Raw genomic sequence first — 21,085 nt, 5'->3', positions numbered from 1 at the left:
TTTGGAATTAAAACATATTTATTAAAGACAAGCTACTCACCGTTACTGCAGAATTAAGTTTCTGATTTTCTTTAAGAATCACAGCTGAACTCATTCTGCGTCTCGGTTTAATAAGTTTAACATGACAGGTGATGTAAAGCTTTCTCTTTCCCAAGTCGCTGGTTAGTGACGTTTAGAGGACTGCAGCTCAGACAGGACATAACATCCATTCAGTCACTTCAGTGTCCACTGGACATGTTTTAGTGTAACACTCGTACACCACCTTCCTCTAGCTTCAGGTAGAACAACAGGCTTTAGGACCATGTAGTGTCCTGCAGAAGGAGGCTTCTGAAGGGTACAGTAATGTCACTTAATGGTGTCTGATTTGAATCTTCAGTGCAAACCCTCCAAATTGTGGATCATGAGTTATGTATAGACGAGTAGAATAGTATAGAAGGGAAAAGAAAATGAAAAGCAGTTATTGTTCAAAACACTGATGGCCAGTAGGGGGACTTTTTGTATGGAGGTGTGGCTGAAAACAAGCAAGGTAATAAACAAAGCTGATTTCTGAATCTTTTCTACTCTCCAGGATTTATTTGTTTTTTATTTATGTAGATATGTACAGTAATGGAAGTGGAGTTTGAGTAAAGCTAAGGTGTATCTTAGTTAGATCAGATTTCGGGACATCTCTGTGAGGTCAGGGCTCAAGCTGAGGTGTGTCTCGGTTTAGATCGGATTCAGGGAGGTTTCTGTGAGATCAGGGCTCAAGCTGAGGTGTGTCTCGGTTTAGATCGGATTCAGGGAGGTTTCTGTGAGATCAGGGCTCAAGCTGAGGTGTGTCTCGGTTTAGATCGGATTCAGGATGGTTTCTGTGAGATCAGGGCTCAAGCTGAGGTGTGTCTCGGTTTAGATCGGATTCAGGGAGGTTTCTGTGAGATCAGGGCTCAAGCTGAGGTGTGTCTCGGTTTAGATCGGATTCAGGATGGTTTCTGTGAGATCAGGGCTCAAGCTGAGGTGTGTCTCGGTTTAGATCGGATTCAGGATGGTTTCTGTGAGATCAGGGCTCAAGCTGAGGTGTGTCTCGGTTTAGATCGGATTCAGGATGGTTTCTGTGAGGTCAGGGCTCAAGCTGAGGTGTGTCTCGGTTTAGATCGGATTCAGGATGGTTTCTGTGAGGTCAGGGCTCAAGCTGAGGTGTGTCTCGGTTTAGATCGGATTCAGGATTCCAGGACGTTTGTGTGAGCTTTAGGATCAGTAAGAGGTCTGATCTGATGTAAATATAAAACATCACAGAAATGAACATTGTGATACCTGAAAGTATAAAACCTTTTTTTTTTTTTTCCACACAGAGGAGATCGGACGGATTGGACAAGGCTCATCTTCATCAGAGGTGTTACTTATTTTCGAGAGCTAAGAGCTAACACAGCCATCATCTCCCTCGTGCTTCTTTTAGAGTCTAGAGCCTTCATTAATATAAGAAAAACGAATACCGAATGTTGAAGCCGTGTAGTTAAATTAAACCGAATTCATGCTGATCGATGTGATTACAGTCAGGATGAGCAACATACAATATGACTAAGATTTATTTCCTTTTTTTTTTATCTCTCTCTCTTATTAAAAAAAAAAAACATCTGCATTTTCTACTCCTGAACTTTATCAAGTTGGAAGAAAAGTTTTGGCAGAAAAATCTGCCAAAGGAGCAAATTTGTACACACATTTGTATGATCAGAACAGGGATCACTCTGAGGACCTGCAGAACACCACTTTCCCCATGTGTGTTTTTATTTATCTTATCTTAATTCACTGACTCATTATATACACCAATCAGCCATAACATTATGACTACCTGCCTAATATGGCTACCAAAACAGCCCTGACCCATCCAGGCATGGACTCCACTAGATCCCTGAAGGTGTGCTGTGGTATCTGGCACCAAGATGATAGCAGCAGATCCTTTAAATCCTGTAAATTGTTAGGTGGGACCTCCATACTTACAGGACTTAAAGGATACTTTTGATAGATACTGACCACTGCAGACCAGGAACACCCCACAAGAGCTGCAGTTTTGGAGATGCTCTGATCCAGTGGTCTAGCCATCACAATTTGGCCCTTCGTCAAACTCACTCAAATCCTTACGCTTGTCCATTTTTCCTGCTTCTAACATCAACTTTGAGGACAAAATGTTGACTTGCTGCCTCTAATATATCCCACCCACTAACAGGTGCCATGATGAGGAGATCATCAGTCTTATTCACTTCACCTCTCACTGCTCATAATGTTATCACTGATCAGTGTATGTTGTCATGGTTACAGCGAATTTTATTACTTACATTTGGCCCTCAATTCCATCCAAAACATCTTGTACCTTTTTGTACAAGATGAAGGATCTCTGCAATTTTATTATTATTAAGTCTATTTAAATGATATTACAGTAGGAACAGCTGAGCCTCACATCCATCCTTCCTTCCTTCTTTCCTCTTTTTCTTCCATTCTTCCTATCTTCTTCCCTCCTTTCTCTCTCTCTCTCTCTCTCTCTCCCTTCCCTCCCAGCAATAAGATTTAATTCCATTACAGTTAATGGAGCTGCTCTTGTACCGTAGCTCTGACATTATCTTTAAAGATTGTTAAAACAATCTCGGATCAAAGCTTCGTATCGAACCATAAATGATGAACAGAGGCTACGACTGTAAGAAAAGAAAAGAATGGTCACTTAGAGCGTAGGACACTTTCACATTACTGAATCCAGCCTTAAAACTGACCAGCGTCTGATGGACAGCGTTATCTGATTATATTCTCTGCGGTTGTTTTATGGGCTGGGGCTCTGGTCAGAATGCGGTGGGTTGGACTGAACGTCTGGAGGACATGTGGAGTCGCTGCTGTTGTGGTGATGGCTGGTGGAGGAGGTGGTGGTGGTGGTGGTTGGGGTTGTGGTGGTTGTAGTAGGTGAAGAGGACACTCGATCAGCCCAGTTCCTTGGCACTTTGCCCAGGGGGCGGAGCCTATGCGCATCCAACATCTCCAGCAGCAGGTCATACAGAGGGACCTTGTTCTTGCACTTCATGCTGTACAGGTGCTCCATCCCTTTATAGCTAAAAACAACAAAAAAACCGTCAGAGGATTAACAAGTTCCTCACACGTACCTCGTTCTGTACTCCAGGGAATATTTTACCTCATGTGTCTGATGTGTGAGAGCAAAAGCAGGAGCTGAGCCTGACGCCGGGACTGGAGCTGAACCGAGATTCCTGATTGGCTGATGTAGTGTATTAGGGCATCCGTGATGTTGTCCATCATGCACTGCACCATGAAGCCATCCCTCAGGAGCTCCACGGGGGAGGAGCAGAAGGAAAACGCACCTAATCCACACACACACACACACACACACACACACACACACAACTTCAAACAGCTTTGGATAAATAACTATTTCAGAAAAATGTTGATAAATACATCATATCATATTCTATCTGCCTGTCTGTCTGTCTGTCTGTCTATCTGCCTATTTGTTTGTCTATCTATCTATCTATCTATCTATCTATCTATCCGTCTATCTGTTTGCCTGTCTGCACGTCTGTCTATCCATCTGCCCATCCGTCCGTCTATCTGTTTGTCTGTCTGTCTATCCATCCATCTATCTATCTATCCGTCTGCACGTCTGTCTATCCATCTATCTGTTTGTCTGTCTGTCTATCTATCTATCCATCTGTCTATCTATCTGTTTCTGTCTATCTATCTATCCGTCTGCACGTCTGTCTATCCATCTGCCTATCTGTTTCTATCTATCTATCTATCTATCTATCTATCTATCTATCTATCTATCTATCTATCTATCTATCTATCTATCTGTCCATCCGTCCGTCTATCTGTTTGTCTATCTATCTATCCGCCTTTCTGTCTGTACGTCTATCTATCTATCTATCCGCCTTTCTGTCTGTACGTCTGTCTATCTATCTATCCGTCTATCCATCTGCCTATCTGTTTCTATCTGTCCATCTGTCTATCCGTCCGTCTATCCGTTTGTCTGTCTGTCTATCTATCTATCTATCTGTCCATCCGTCCGTCTATCTGTTTGTCTATCTATCTATCTATCTATCTATCTATCTATCTATCTATCTATCTATCTATCTATCTATCCATCCGCCTTTCTGTCTGTACATCTATCTGTCTATCTATCTATCTATCTATCCGTCTATCCATCTGCCTATCTGTTTCTATCTATCTATCTATCTATCTATCTATCTATCTATCTGTCTATCCATCCATCTGTCTGTCTGTCCATCTGTTTGCCTGTCTATCTATCTGTCTGTCTGTCTATTTATCTATCTGCCTATCTGTCCATCTGTCTGTACATCTGTCTATCAATCCCTCTATCTATCTGTCCGTCTATCTGTTTGTCTATCTATCTATCTATCTATCTATCTATCTATCTATCTATCTGTCTCTGTCTGTACGTCTATCCATCTGCCTATCTGTTTCTATCTATCTGTCCATCCGTCTGTTTGTCTGTCTATCTATCTATCCATCTGTCTGTCTGTCTGTCTGTCTATCTATCTATCTATCTATCTATCTATCTATCTATCTATCTATCTATCTATCTATCTATCTATCCGTCTGCACGTCTGTCTATCCATCTGCCTATCTGTTTCTATCTATCTGTCTATCTATCTCTCTGTTTCTGTCTATCTATCTATCTATCTATCTATCTATCTATCTATCTGTCCATCCGTCCGTCTATCTGTTTGTCTATCTATCTATCCGCCTTTCTGTCTGTACGTCTGTCTATCTATCTATCCGTCTATCCATCTGCCTATCTGTGTCCATCTGTCTATCCGTCCGTCTATCCGTTTGTCTGTCTGTCTATCCATCCATCTGTACGTCTGTCTATCTATCTATCTATCTATCTATCTATCTATCTATCTATCTATCTATCTATCTATCTATCTATCCGTCTATCCATCTGCCTATCTGTTTCTATCTATCTATCTATCTATCTATCTATCTATCTATCCATCTGTCCATCCGTCCATCTATCTGTTTGTCTGTCTATCTATCTATCCATCTGTCTGTCTGTCTGTCTGTCTGTCTGTCTATCTATCTATCTATCTATCTATCTATCTATCTATCTATCTATCTATCTATCCGTCTATCCATCTGCCTATCTGTTTCTATCTATCTATCTATCTATCTATCTATCCATCCATCTGTCTGCCTGTCTATCTATCTATCTGTCTGTCTGTCTATTTATCTATCTGCCTATCTGTCCATCTGTCTGTACATCTGCCTATCTGTTTCTATCAATCCCTCTATCTATCTGTCCGTCTATCTGTTTGTCTATCTATCTATCTATCTATCTATCTATCTATCTATCTATCTATCTATCTATCTATCTGTACGTCTGCCTATCTATCTGTCCCTCTATCTATCTGTACGTCTGCCTATCTATCTGTCCCTCTATCTATCTGTCTGTCTGTCTATTTATCTATCTGCCTATCTGTCCATCTGTCTGTACATCTGTCTATCAATCCATCTATCTATCTATCTATCTATCTATCTATCTATCTATCTATCTATCTATCTATCTATCTGCCTATCTGTTTGTGTCTGTCTCTGTCCATCTATTCTGTCTATCCATCTGCCTATCTGTTTCTGTCTATCTATCTATCTGCCTATCTGTTTGCCTGTCCATCTATCTGTCTGCCTATCTATTTGTCCATCTATCTGTACGTCTGTCTGTCATTCTATCTATCTATCCATCTGTCTATCTGTTTGCCTGTCCATCTATCTGTCCGTCTGTACGTCTATCTATCTATCTATCTATCTATCTATCTATCTATCTATCTATCTATCTATCTGTCTGTCTGTCTGTATCAATCTCTTTGTCTGTCTGTCAAAAGCAACAAACCATCAGAAATCTTCCACTAAAGGTGTTAGCATATTGCTAAGATGAAGATAAGACGTTTAAAATAAATTAGAATTAGCTGCAGTTTTTTTTTAAATTTTTTTATTATAAACCATAGACCCACTGCAGGAGATACAACCATCTCAGCTCCATCTACAGGTGGTTCCTGTCTTCATTATTATTATTATTTTCTGTTTATTTCTGTAGTAATGCTGTAGTACTCACCAGAGTTGAGCAGTATGATGGCTTTGAGACACACGAACTCCTCTGATTTGAGTTTGAGGGCTCGGAAACGGGCCACGGTGGCCAGCAGCATATCAAATATCTCAGCCATGCCTTCTACACAATCTCCTTCACTCCTGCAAGGCCAGAGGCAGCGTTTAAACACAGCACACGCCTTCAGATCCTCCTGAACATCTCCTGAACCTTCAAACACAGCCAAAAGCTCACTAGAGCTGAGAAGCAATACTCCAAGGTGAAGGATCTCTGCAATTTTATTATTATTAATTGGGAAAATAGACTGAGCCTCTTCCTTCCTTCCTTCCCTCCTTTCCTTCCTTCTCCCTCGTTTCATCCCTCCCTCCTTTTCTTTCTTTCTTTCCTTCCTTTTCATCCAACCATCCATCCATCAATCCATCCATTCTTCCCTTCCTCCCTCCATCCCTCCCTTCCATCTTTCTAAAACCATGGTGCTGCTGAGTGCTGGATTCTGACTGGTCAGAAGGTGTTGATTAGTTTTCTATGACAGCAAATCACAGGTTTATTTTTTAACATTTATATGTCATTATACTATGTTTCCATGGTAACAACTCGTTCACGGGGACTTGTATGGGAAAAGCTCCACATTAAAAAAAATTGTTGATCTTTTCTGGTGCTAAACCCTAGCGAGTGTGTGATCTGAGACGAGACGTTCGTTTAACGATTAAGGAAGGAGTCTCCAGTGTCAGAGCTTTGTACCAGAGGAAAGCTGGAAGATTTCTGAGCTCTTCAGGACAGATGAGTTTTAGATTCTCTGGAACATGATAAGCTGTGTGCAATGGATAAAAATGTACTTTAATAAATTAAAAAAATTACTTCTCATTACTTCTCTTTTAATCCTTTTATACCACAATGATAAATTCTGGCTCATTAAAGAATGAGGTTATGTTTTTTTTTTCTTTCCAGTCAGTAGTTCTATATAAGAAGGAGAGTCTTAATATAAACCTGTGATTTGAGGCTGTGGAGTGTCTGAGCTGCTGTTCTGGAGATTTCATCAACACCTTCTGACCAATCAGAGCTGAGAAGTCAATAACACTGTGGAAAAAATGGCTTATAATATTTAGCCCTAGTGTGTGTCTCTCTCTCTCTCTCTCTCACGTGTTCTCGCTCTATTTCTCATGGAAAAAGGATGTGGCCTGGCCACCACTGAGTACATTGTTTACTGTTGGTAGGAGAGCACATGCTGTACCTGTAAAGAGTATTAAAGGTTATCTCTCTCTCTCTCTCTCCCCAACTCCTACTCTCTTAACCCCACACCAAAAATATCTCTTCTCTTCTGACTTTAATGCCTCCTGAATCTCTTTCTTTCTCTCTTTCTCCATGGTTCTCTCTCCCTCTTCTTTTCCCTCTCAGCACCCTCTCTCTCTCGTTCTCTTTCTTACTTTCTCTGTCCTGTTCTCTCTCTCTTTTTCTTCCTCTTTCTTACTTTCTCTCTCTCTCTCCACCCACTCTCTCCCTTAATTTCTTTCTTCTTTCTCTTGTTCTCCTTCTTTCTTTCTCATTCTCTCTCTCCCTCTACCTCTTGTTCTCTCTCTCTCTCTCTCTCTCTCCTTTTTGACTCTCTCTGTGTGTTTTTAATCAGATCTTCTGCTCCTCAGTCAGCGATGACGTCGGCTCTCTCCACGGCCACATCCTGATTAATTATATATACCTGTGACATGGCCTTTTCAAGAGCGTCTGGGCGTTCTCTCTCTCGCTAATAGCATTCTTCGGCTTTCTCGAAACCCGATCTAATTTTTTTTCTTAATAATATTTCAATCCTATTTTATAAGATACGGCTTTCCTTCAAGACGCTCGGCACACAGCGGGACTTCTGCATCATCAACAGGAAAATGAGCAGGAAATAGAAAAATAGAAATCTGGTAGAGCACAGTGACATTAAGCAGGTCCCTGAGCAGCAGATGGATGAGTGTCGTGTCGAGAGGCCGGCGCAAATGAAAATGCTGAATGGAAATTTTCTAAATGCACAGATGTCATTTCCTGTTAGTGTAATTTGAGAGGATTTTTTTTTTTTATTCAGACAAACAAGAAAGACTAGGACTAACAGGTGAAGGTCTAATCGCTGGCTCTATAAAACTCTACATAAAATTCTCATCTGCATAAAAATATCATCCAAGAATGTGTTTAAATTCTGTAATAAATTCCAAAAAAGCTACAGTACCTACATCTGAATACTGACAGCTGATTGGCTCTTATGTTTTATGATGTAATAACACTAGGTCAGTTCAACACCAGCTCCGAACTTTAAAGTGAAAGTGTGTGATATCCATCCATCATTATCAATTCATCTGTATATGTATGCATACATGTAAATCCATCATTCTATCCATCCATTCATCCATCTGTCCATTCATCTGTCCATCCATAGAAATGTATTCATTACACATGCATACAGGACAATCCACACATATGAGATTATTTATTCACTCATTCATCCAGACCTAAAGAACTAGAATTATTCTATTGTATTCCTCTATTTTTCTGTCCATTTATCCATCCTATACACACAGGGTTATGAAAATCATCCATCCAACCAGGGTTATCAAGCCATCCATCCATCCCTGCATAAATAATACACCCATGGCTACATCCATCCATCCATCCACCAACACACCCAGGGTTATCAAGCCCATCCTTCCATCCACCCTTTCTCTCTCTCTCACACACACAGTTTTCCATTCATCCAAATACACCCAGGGTTATCAAGCCCATCCATACACACACAACGTTTTCTACCCATCGATCTATCCATGCTCTTCCATCCTTAGAACCTTTGGGAAATCATTTCCCCCAAAAGGCAAACCATTAAGGCTCTAAATGCAAGTTTTATTACTTGTTTTTATTTATATTTCTAAGAGCAGTAAACACCATAAAGTCGGGTCGTTACCTGTCGAGGATGAGGTCCTGAGCGAAGATAAGTTTTCCAGGTGAATGGATGGACCTCCAGATGAGACCAATCATCAAAATCTCCAGCCAGGAGCTTTCCAGCAGCTGTACCTGGTCATGCAGAGACAGGTCCTGGAATCCTGCAGGATAAGGGAAAAGAAATACACTCGGATTCATCCTTAGCAGTGTGATGCAGCCTTTACACAGAAACACCAGATTTATTTTTTTATATTTAAAAAATTATGCAGCTTTAAAAATCTTAAACTGAGCAAAAAAAAGTGCATGAACTTGAGTTAAAGTGTTATCAGACTGAACCGCAGCCCTTTTCTAAAACTAAGAATGGTTCATCATGTTGCCTTTTTCTTGAGCAGCTCTTTTTCCACTGGGGGTGGAGCTTATTTCTGGGTTGTAAAAATAAACAACAAAGCCTGAAATGCAGAAATTAAGGAGATCCACGTTCTCACAACACTGTGATGCAGACTTTTTATATGTATGTACTTAAAATTAGGGGACTGTATTAGATCTTGGAACAGTTTTAAAAATGACATATGGCCCCTTTAAACTGCTTTAAATTAAAAAAAAAAAAAAAAAAACTGACCGAAAAAGGGTCCAAATGTTGATTAACATGTGCAATGTACACCTGATATTTTGTAATGTCTGAAGTTTGGCTTTCTGTAGTGTGTGTGTGTGTGTAATAACGGCTCAGTCAGAGGTCGAGTCAAATGAGCGGGAACACTGATGACCGTAATCACACTCATTTTTCTTATTGCTGCATCTGTGTGTGTGTCCTCGTCATCTGACACTCGAGCACCTGCCTTGTCGACAGTGCTGCCATGGTTACGCAAAACACGCAAGGCTGTCGCCAAGGATACTTCCATAACTTCATGATCCGTCTGGCTTAAAAAAAAAAAAAAAATCCGAGCCCACTTTCGGTAAAAGATCAATAAATGTCTTTCAGAGAAAGATCACGAGTTCCAGAGATGACCTTTTTCATGTCAGAGCACGGCTAGTCAATCCTGCGTACATCACTAGCTCATGAACACACAGCTGTTTGTTTAGCATTAAACCTCCTGGATTATTATTTTAGCAATTCTGTGACAGGGAATAACAACTAACCAGTGTAGAGAAAAACATTTTAAAAGAACAAAACTTTAAAATATTATTAGTATTTTTCTACAGAAAACATTCCTTACACTATGATCTGAATCATTCTAAACAGAATCGTGTGTGTGGAAAGCTAAATATGCTAGTTTTTTGTTTTGTTTTGTTTTTTAAAACAAAAAGTAAAAAGTCTAGCAGGCTAATCTATCTCACGCTGAAGTAAATTCATCCCTGAAAACAAAATGAAATGAAACTTATACAGGAAGACCTCTTGCTATTGAGGAAAACAAAAAACTTGCAAGGATAAATAATCAAGCTAGTTAGCAAGCTAGCCCACTAAATGATTAGCCTCAGGACAGTTGACAGACCTTGTTGTAATATTTGCCTTGATATTTAACTTATTGATAACAGACTTATTAAGAATTGCTTTATATACATACAGAGAGATGTATTTCTAAACAGGATGTGCGAGGCGGAGGGGCAATCTTAGCTTAGCAAAGGAAGAAAATTAGCAGGGTGAAATAAGGAATCTAATAAAAGGTTGCTAATAAAAGCGAACATAGCTAGCTGCTTAATACCAAATAGTTACTGCTGGAAAGCTAAGGTTTTTGGTGGCTAGCGTACCTGTCTAAAGGTAACATTAGGTAAGATTTAGCTAGCTATTTACCTGTCTAAAGGTAACATTAGGTAAGCTTTAGCTAGCTATTTACCTGTCTAAAGGTAACATTAGGTAAGATAGCTAATAATGATAGCTAGCTAGCTATTTACCAGTCTGACGGTAACATTAGCTAAGATTTAGCTAGCTAATATACATGTCTAAAGGTAACATTAGCTAAGCTCAGATAGCTATTTACCTGTCTAAAGGTAACATTAGCTACGTTCAGCTAGCTAGTTACCTTTCTAGCTTTATTACAGAGCTAAAAAGTTCTATATGACTAGAGTGTATTGTGTAAATAAAACAAGCTGATTGGCTGATGAAATGGAACTTAAGCTCCACCCTCACCTGGCACTTTCTTGGCCCAGGCGATCATGTGGACCAGCTCCCTGTCGGCCATGTTGGTGAGCAGACTCATCATTGTGAGCTCGCTGTAGGGTCGGCTGTGTTTCTGTCTCGAGCACAGGGTGGGCGGCTCCGCCCTCAACAGCAGCAGCAACACCTGCTCCGGAGCCATGCACACCACGCCCGCTACCCCTGCCCCGACCCTGGAGCTGCTCCGTCCCTCATGTGGAGGCGCTTCTCTGGCATCAGGACCGCTCTGGGCTTCCGAGTAACCTCGCTCGCGCTCCTTCAGTCCACTGTGCCTCCTGCTGTGCTTCATGATGCGACCGCCGCGTTCCTTACGAAAACCTGAGGAGGGAGACAACCTGCTCAGACTCGGAATTTCATATACAGCCTCAATCTATTTATCCTTGAAAGGAGACATCTAACCTGAACTTTTTAAAATAACCTTCCTGCATTACCAACAATGCTGTTCAACTACCTGTTCACACTAATGCCAGAGAATTTATTAAATTAATTACAATCACAAAATCTAGAATTCATCTAATTTATTTAATCACACAAAAAAGACCCTGACTTGTAGATGGAGGCAGTGGTGGCTCAAGTGGTTAAGGTTCTTGATGCATTAAAAAGGGGGCGGGGCTAAATCAACCAATCACAACTTTATTTTTGCTTTCACAAACGTTTGGCTTTGGTTTTTGTTGAAAAACAACTAAAAAGCACACATTTTTTCTTTTGCTTCCAAATTCACTGTAAAAAAATATTTTTTTCATCATTTCCTCCTGGTTGTCTTTGTATGGAAGTTGAATCCTTTGTGCTTTTTCTTTATCTTGCATGAAAAATCCTTTATTTTGATGAGGATTTTTCATGAAAATGATGATGCAGAAACATTCCCTGCTTCACCACAGAAATGTTCTCAGACACGAACCACCTCGGAATATAAAAGAGCCTGATATATTGTGCACAGAAGGCGGCCTGAGGTGCTCTGTAAGTGTCTCTAATCTTAGAATACCAGACTAGAAGAAGGGGGTGCCAAAAATTAAGCAACCAGTGTTTTGCAACCACGTATGTTCCAATTAAACACTTCTCCAGTTACTTGAAGTTCATTTCTTCTTCTTCTTGGAATGGTGTCTCTGACACTGGAGACTCCTTCCATAAATATAACTTAAAAGTCTCCTTACAGAAAACTTCATCAGAGACACATTTGCTGTTGCTATAAACAAGGGCATGGACATAAACCCGTGATGTGTAGCTGTAAAACTGTCAGAGCTGCTGTTTCCCATCCTGACCAATCAGAAGCCAGCATTCAGCAGCACTGCAGTCCAGTCTCCTGGGTTTTTATGTAATGTATGTTTTGAAAACAATATTTAACTATACACTGATCAGCCATAACTTTATGACCACCTGCTGTCAAAGGCATGACGGAATCCACTAGATCCCTGAAGGCGTGCTGTGTGTGTGTGTGTGTGTGTGTGTGTGTGTACCTGCAGTTTCTCCAACACCATCAATAATCCTAACAGCGCTGATTTGTGAGTACTCGACTGTCCAAAGCTTCACGCTTCATCGCTCTGATTCAGACTTTTTACGCCATGAAGGAAATGAGCTCATGGAAATTACAGCTCAGGCGTGACATAGAATACGATAAAAAAAAAAAGCACAATTTATCCTGGAGAACCACGTGAATCAACAAGTGCGAGGTGACCTCGACGTGCCACTTCTTTTTTTTTTCCCTGAATTCGATTACGTAAATCATTAACCAGAACATATCGGTATTGGTGATGAGGTTATTTTATTCTAGCGTCTTCCCTGACCCTGACAGTGTGTCTGTGTAAACACCTAGGTCTGATTAGATACCAGTCACAGTGAAATGGTCTAATTTTGTAAGCGTAGAGTTAAAAAGCCACTTGTAAGAAGTTCAGTAACGTCAACAGACAGATGTGAATGGAATTATTCCCTCTGACTGGACAAGACATCGGTCACTCAGGATATACAGGAGGTCCAGCAGACTCCAGCAGTAGAAAGTGGATTGGTGTGTGTATGAACACAGCTCTGCTCTTATAGCGCTCCTTTAATCTGGAATAGTTTGGTCTTCCGAACATTCCTGCATTCTTCAGGTGTGTTTGAAGAGATAGCAAACTAATCTTTACGCCATGAAACGCTATCAGTATATCCAACATCGTGCCATATGAACGTCCTTCCTCACAGTAGCGCTGAATGAATTCTGTTTTGTTATAAATATAAATATATGTTTGTTATTTTCTTTAAAACATTTAAAAGTTGCACTATTGGAAAAAATGGTTTAAAGTGAAGGCAGAACTCCACACTGTACAAGAAATAAAGTTAGATACACAATTTCCTACTTCCTCTGTTTCGTCCAGTCAGAGGTAAGAATTCCATTCGCAAACTATACCGGACTTTTCCAGTTTGTCTGAATTCTCCTTGTGTTTTCTGATTTGTTATTTTATTTTGCACGTTTCACCCACCATATGATTGTCATATTCAGGTATTTATTTAATATACAGGTTTGAAGGTGGACACAGGTAATACACACCTCCTTTCATCATGCCCACTTCGTAGCATTTGCGTAGGCGACACGCCTGACAGCTCTTCCTGCGGTTCCTGTCGATGGTGCACTGGTTGGTCGCCGGACACACGTAATCGTTGTGACCTGAGACGCAGAAAATCAAACACAAAATTACTCAGGATCTGTTCGTGTTCTTAAGAAGGACAAGTGCAAAAGTTCTATGGATTTTTTTGAATGGGGAGAAGAAAAAATATCCACTGTTTTACAAGTCAACAAAGAAATAAACAAACCAATTATTTGAGGGATGGAGGGAGGGAGGAAGGAAGGAAGGAATGTTGAAATGAATTGAAGTGTCCAACAATCCACACTCGTTTTTCTGGTTGAATAAAAAAGTGAATCATCCGGATAGTTGAAGTGTACTTGTACTTCTTCTTCTTCTTCTTCTTCTTGGAATGGTGTCTCTGACACTGGAGACTCCTTCCATAAATATAACTAAATATAGTCTCCTTACAGAAAACTTCACCATGTCGTATCGATGGTCAGAGACACGTTCGCTGTTATTTATAAACAAGCACATGAACCTAAACCTGTGATGTGTAGCTGTAAAACTGTCAGAGCTGCTGTTTCCCCATCCTGACCAATCAGAAACCAGCATTCAGCAGCACTGCAGTCCAGTCTACTGGCTTTTTATATAGGTTTTGAAAACAATATTTAACTATACACTGATCAGCCATAACATTATGAACACCTGCCTAATATTGTGTTGGTCCCTCTTTTGCTGCTAAAACAGCCCTGACGTCCTGCACTGTGTATTCTGACCCCTTTCTATCAGAACCAGCATTAACTTCTTCAGCAGTTTGACCAACAGTAGCTCGTCTGTTGGATCGGATCACACGGGTCAGCCTTCACTCCCCACGTGCACCAGTGAGCCTTGACCACCCATGACCCTGTCGCCGGTTCACCACTGTTCCTTCCTTGGACCACTTTTGATAGATACTGACCACTGCAGACCGGGAACTCCCCATCAGTCTTATTCACGGCACCTCTCAGTGGTCATAATGTTATGCCTGAAATGAAGTGAATGTATGTATGAATAGAGATTAGTCACATCCATACTCTTGTTTCCTGACGCTCTAAAGTGAATAGTGTGTTTTGCTGTGTATATACCGTGACTTCTTTCACTTGCATCTCATGTTTATCTGTTTTTATCTGGCCAGTGCCTCTTATCCTCACACACACACACACGTCAGTTTCCTAGAGTCCTACAGTTTCCTGCTGGCTTTAACAGAATGACTAAAGACCAGTCTGCTTCCTGGAAGTGCCGTCTAACCCATTAGGAGGTACAAAGAGCATCAGAACGACAAGATAACCACAGTGTTACAGGGCTTTCTGTAAAATAATATCAGGAAATGGAGGTAATCACACACACACACACTTACAACAGTCCAACAAACAAGTGGCTTCTCTATTCATCAGATTTCTGTTTTTAGAATTGAACGATTGAAGGATTTAACAATGACAATGAGCTGATTTGTTGATAAAAGGCAGAAAGTAAAAAAATAAAACACTCAGGATTTGGCTGTTACAGAAAAATAGACCACAACAACGTAGTGTGAAGAAGCAGAGGATCAAAAGTTACTCGTTTTCTGATCAAAACACATTCTGAAGTGTTTTATTCCTCGTATATCAAACTGATTTGCCAACATTTACAATTTTATCTTGATATAATGTTATTGTTTATATCACAGCAGCTAGGTTTTTTCTGGAGACTCCCTCTATATACGCTTCATAATGCTGATGTTTTTTGGCTCTAAAGTGAGTAGTGTGTTTTGCTTTTTTAAGGCAGAAGTAATAAATAGTGTAAAAAACACCATTTTTAAATGGATGAGCTGCGGTGAGTGACGCTGATGATCCAGTATCAATAATGCACAGTAATCAGAGCTACTGGCTTTGAACTGGGGACAATATTTAATATTTAATCACACACATCATACACCAGCTAACTCACTGAGGAGGCGGAGCCAGCTGGAGGACCATTACACACTGCTCTCAGGAAACTGAAGGTGCATTAGGTTAAGATTTGTCGTTTTTCCCCCTTTCCCAGATTAGGTAAATATCAGTTAACGTTTGAATGATTCACGCCCATATTCATGAAGTTCCGCCTATATATATATATATATATATATATATTCTATTTATATACAATTAATTATTTCTCCCCAACAAATAAAAAATATTTATTATATTTTATAGTTATATTATTTTATTTACTTATTTTATTTTTATTTACTTATTATATATCCCAAACTGCTAGTATTATGAAAAAAATCTAATATTTCTTGAAAAATACATCTACATCTACAAATATATATATATATATATATATATATATATATATATATATATATATATATATATATATATATATATACACACACACACACACACATACATATTACATATCTATATATACAAGTTTTAAGTTTTACATATCTATATATTCAAGTTATATATATATATATATATATATATATATATATATATATATATATATATATATATATATATATATAAAATAAGCCATAAAGTGTTAAATGAAGTGAATGTATATATGAATAGAGATTAGTCACATCCATACTCTTGTTTCCTGACACTGTATAAATCACAGGAGGTGGGATTACCCTGTATACTGTATAAATCACAGGAGGTGGGATTACCCTGTATACTGTATAAATCACAGGAGGTGGGATTACCCTGTATACTGTATAAGTCACAGGAGGTGGGATTACCCTGTATACTGTATAAATCACAGGAGGTGGGATTACCCTGTATACTGCGCTTGAAGAAGGCCTTACAGCCCTCACAGGACCAGACTCCGTAGTGATATCCTGAGGCGTAATCGCTGCACACGGCGCAGTACCGGATCTCCTTTACCAACCCCATCGCACCTGAAGTCCCCGAAGCTCCCGGCGATCCCGAGGTCCCCACTGCGGCGTACATGTCCTGTCTGGCGGTGGCACTGCACAGGTCCACTCGTGATCCCGCGCTGGTTAACACACTGGACCTGTGGATGAAAAGAGAGGAAAACAATTTAGCAAGTTGATTTGATTTGATTAGATTCAACTTACAAAGCTAATGAAATGCATCTAACCAGAAATACATATGTGGAATATTTACAATAAATAAATTACAAATAAAGATTTACATTTCTGGCATTTGGAAGATGCTCTTATACAGAGTGATGTACAAGAGTGCTTTAAAGTCTCTATCAATGAAAACATCATCAACATACATCAAGACAGCTCTGAGAAAATGATCAAGTTCTAGTTATTTCCTTAGTGCAGTAGGTGTGATTAGTGCTTGGACCCCATTAATCGCTGCTTACAGCTACTATATGTATTATTATTATTGTTGTTGTTGTAATTATTGCTGTTGTTGTTGTTAGTGGAAACTATAATCTAGGACTGAAAAGAAACAACACGAACTAATTGCGTCCTTTTCATGCTTGTATATTCGATTTGTTTTACTCCACTGGAGCCGAGCGGGATTTATCTCGGGAATGGTTTATGCATGAATCATCCGGATGACAAGCCTGAGTTCCTCTCGCTTTGTTTGTTCAGGGCTGTTTCCTACGTCTGGGAAAAATTTATAAACACTCAGTGGCCGCTTTATTAGGAACACCAATAACTTACTCTCAGAACAGCCTCAGATTTTTATGGCATATATTTCAGGAGGTGTTTTCGAGAGATTCCTTTGAATCTCTGGTTCTGCCACGTACTAAAGTGGATCTACTGGATTTAGATCTGGTGACTCGTGAGGAAGGGCACTGATGAGATGGCTTTGTGATACGCTGCATTATTGTGTTAGAAGCAGGTGTTATATGAGGAGTGATTTGTGGCCATAAAGGGATCCTTTAAAGAAAGAGAGAGAGTGAGAGAGAGAGGGAGAGAGGGAGAGAGAGGGGGGGTGAGATAGATAGACAGACTTAGAGGGAGAGAGAGACAGAGTGGGGGAGAGAGAGAGAGAGAGAGAGAGAGAGAGGAAGAAGGAAATAGAGAGAGAGAGAGAGAGATAAGAGAGAGAGAATGATATATGAGGAGTGATTTGTGGCCATAAAGTGATCCTCATATACTCAGAGAAGCAGAAGAAGAAGAAGAAAAAAAACCTTTAGATATCACATACATTTGAAAAAAAGTGAAATTCTATTCAGCTTGTTAAGACGTTGGAGTCTGAGTACAGCTAGGTGCCTTGCTTAAGGGCCCAGCAGTGTTGGTGTTAGGAATATCTGATGCTAGGAATATCTGACCTTCTGATTTGAAGCAAATACTCTGTGTCTATCAAGCCCAGAACGTCAATGAGAATGTATCTACACGAGGTTATGCACTGCACTGCTGCTACCTGATTGGCTGAATGAATGAACAGGCTGTTCCTATTAAAGTGACCATATAAGTGTATTTAAAATCATATAATATTGTATATGATATACACTAACTAATACCCTATGTACAGCATTCTCAGTGTGACATGAGAAACACGGGACGGCGTGAAGGAAACTGAGGTCACACGGGATCTCCTTCACCTCTAACCTCCTCCTCTGGTGTTAGGAAATGTTTATTTAATCCTCAGTTCTGTGATCCATCACGCTGGTGTTGTGTAACATCTGAGACTGACCAGACCACCATGGAGTCTCAAACACAGAGCCGCGAGTGCTTTATCGCCGCGAGTGCTTTATCGCCGCGAGTGCTTCATCGTTCGGATCAGACTCCTGACAGCAGTAACCATGAGCTTAAGATCCACTGAGAGCTTTACTTTATACTTCCACAGGATGCAGTAAATAACAAACAAACAAACAAACCAACAAACAAAACCACACACAAAAAAAGGAACAAGCTCCTGATTTGCATAATCTGCTGTATATATGCTTGAATAATACTAAAACCATTATAAATAAATAAATAAGTAAATAAATAAGTAAATAAATAAATGAACTATTCTGATGTTAACATTAAAAAAGTATTTTATGCTTGAATAATATTAAATAAATAAATAATTAAACTTATTCTGATGTTAAATTTACAAAAAAAGTATTTCTGTGCTTGAATAATACCAATATAATAAATAAACAAATAGATAAATAAATAAATATACTTAAACTTATTCTGATGTTAAATTTACAAAAAAAGTATTTCTATGCTTGAATAATACCAATATAATAAATAAATAAATAAATAAATATACTTAAACTTATTCTGATGTTAAATTTTAAATAAACTTTTTTGCTTGAATAATACCAGTACTAATACTGTAAATAATAATAATATAAATATATATTAAAAATAATAAATGAATAAATAAATAAATAAAAACATACTTATTCTGAAGCTAAAAATTAAAAAATATTGTTTATGCTTGAATAATACCAATACTAATACCATAAACAAACAAACAAATACATAAATAATATTAAACTTCCTCCTTGATGTTAAAGTTAAAAAATATTATTTTTAAGTAAATATTGTATAAATCTACTGCAAAGAAATGTTTATAATTTTTTAAAGAAAGTTTTTTTAGTAAATAAGTGGTAAAAAATATCTATGAATTATTATTTAATAAAAATTAAATTAAATTTTTAAAAATACCATAAACAAGAGCAATGACAGAAATCAGAAAATAAACACAATATACGATAAATAATGTCTAAAAAAATATGAATAAAAAGACAATACAAACAACTTTTTTAAATAAAAAATAATATTAAAGAAATGTTCAATGAAAATGAAAATCATCAAATCTAGTTAAGCGCTCAGAAAGTGTGTGGATTTTTTCCCTTTAATCTGCCGTCTCTGAGAAATGATAAAATACTTGGAATTCATAGTAAGCGTGTGTATCGTAAGACATCTACCCTCTCTGCTCAGACAGGAAGTGATAATCCAGCACACTCCCCTGTTATTCTCACATATTGTTCTTTTCTCAAGGTTTTAAAGCACAACAGGCTCCAGCTAAGCTCTTCCACAACCCTCGCTAGACGTCTGCTGTAGCGAGAAGAAGAAAAAAAAACCCGTCTGAAACGGAATTCTGTTCAAGTATATTTGGATCGATACACACACACACACACACACACACACACGGCTTATTAATCACTAATAATAAAACACAAAGTTGAGTTAAACTATCAGGAAAAGAGATGTAATGAGAGAGAGTGAGAGAGAGATACATAGAATGAGAGAGGGAGAGACAGAATGAAAGAGTAGAGTAAGATGGAATGAGAGAGAGAGAGAGAGAGAGAGAGAGAGAGAGTGGGTGAGAGAGCAAGACAGAATGAGAGAGAGAGAGAGAGAGAGAGAGAGAGAGCAAGACAGAATGAGAGAGAGAGAGAGTGGGTGAGAGAGCAAGACAGAATGAGAGAGAGAGAGAGAGCAAGACAGAATGAGAGAGAGAGAGAGAGAGAGCAAGACAGAATGAGAGAGAGAGAGACAGAATGAGAAAGAGAGAGAGGGGAGGAGAAAGACAGAGAGACAGAATGAGACAGACAGACAATAAGAGAGAGAGATACAGACAGACAGAGAGAGAGAGAACGAGAGAGAGAGAAAGGTTGAAAGGTTAAGTCTGAGTCAGTGAGAATAGAGAAATGAGTTTTTTCTTTCTGAAGTCTGAACTCAGAGGGAGTTTCCACTCAGTAGAATTAATACAAATATCATTTTAGAAACTTTTAGAAAAAGCAAATTAAACCTCTGAGTCTTTACTCTAGATCCTGAACAAATATACACTAAATATTACACATGTAGTAATATGATTAAATTTTAACCCCTTAATCTCTCTATATCCGGTTCACTCCTTCATATTAAAACTGATTCTTCACTACCGTAAGAAAGATCGAGAGATAGCTTATCAGTTGTTAAATTGAGTGTGAGAGAGAGAGACAGAATATGAGAGAGAGAGAGAGAGAGAGAGAGAGAGACAGAATATGAGAGAGAGACAGAATGAGAGAGAGAGAGATGATGATGTAAAATAAATGAATAAACAAACAAACAAACAAACAAATAAGAATATGGCAAAAATGTCAGTTGTAAACCTCACTGTATTCGATACGTCCACCTTTATCGACAAACCTGACCCTAGACTTTTGACCGGATCGTCTCCGTCAGCCTGACCTCTGAACACGTGCTTCAGCAGAAAGGGTGAAGACTCCAGGATGATCTGGGCTTTCACACCAAGGAGTTCTTACATTTCAGTGCACCATCGAGAGCTAGGACCTAGGACCTGAGTCTTACAGAGACTGAACGTCTCCTTTCTATTGTTTCCGTTTTTAAAGAAAAAGATATTCTCCTGTGTGGTCAGACTTCAGGACTCTTTCACTGTATAAACTGCAAAGACTGAGTTTTACTTCATTTATTACAATTAAACTGAATCAACAGAGTACAAGACTAGCCTCTGACTGATT

The 21,085-nt window shown here is 39.0% G+C and overlaps 1 protein-coding gene across 1 annotated transcript in view; it reads right to left on the bottom strand.

Moving 5' to 3' along the window:
- Positions 1–21,085, bottom strand: part of esr1 (estrogen receptor 1) — a 21,873-nt gene continuing 788 nt past the window's right edge. Inside the window, 8 exon segments of the mRNA XM_058379624.1 lie at positions 1–2,896; positions 2,898–3,068; positions 3,149–3,332; positions 6,101–6,234; positions 9,021–9,159; positions 11,124–11,468; positions 13,672–13,788; positions 16,470–16,708. Of these exon segments, the coding sequence (XP_058235607.1) occupies positions 2,758–2,896; positions 2,898–3,068; positions 3,149–3,332; positions 6,101–6,234; positions 9,021–9,159; positions 11,124–11,468; positions 13,672–13,788; positions 16,470–16,708 (1,468 nt within the window). The 3' untranslated portion in view covers positions 1–2,757.

This window comes from Hemibagrus wyckioides, linkage group LG25, assembly GCF_019097595.1.
Source record: "Hemibagrus wyckioides isolate EC202008001 linkage group LG25, SWU_Hwy_1.0, whole genome shotgun sequence".
Taxonomy (NCBI): domain Eukaryota; kingdom Metazoa; phylum Chordata; class Actinopteri; order Siluriformes; family Bagridae; genus Hemibagrus; species Hemibagrus wyckioides.
This window is presented reverse-complemented; position numbering and strand designations above follow the sequence as displayed.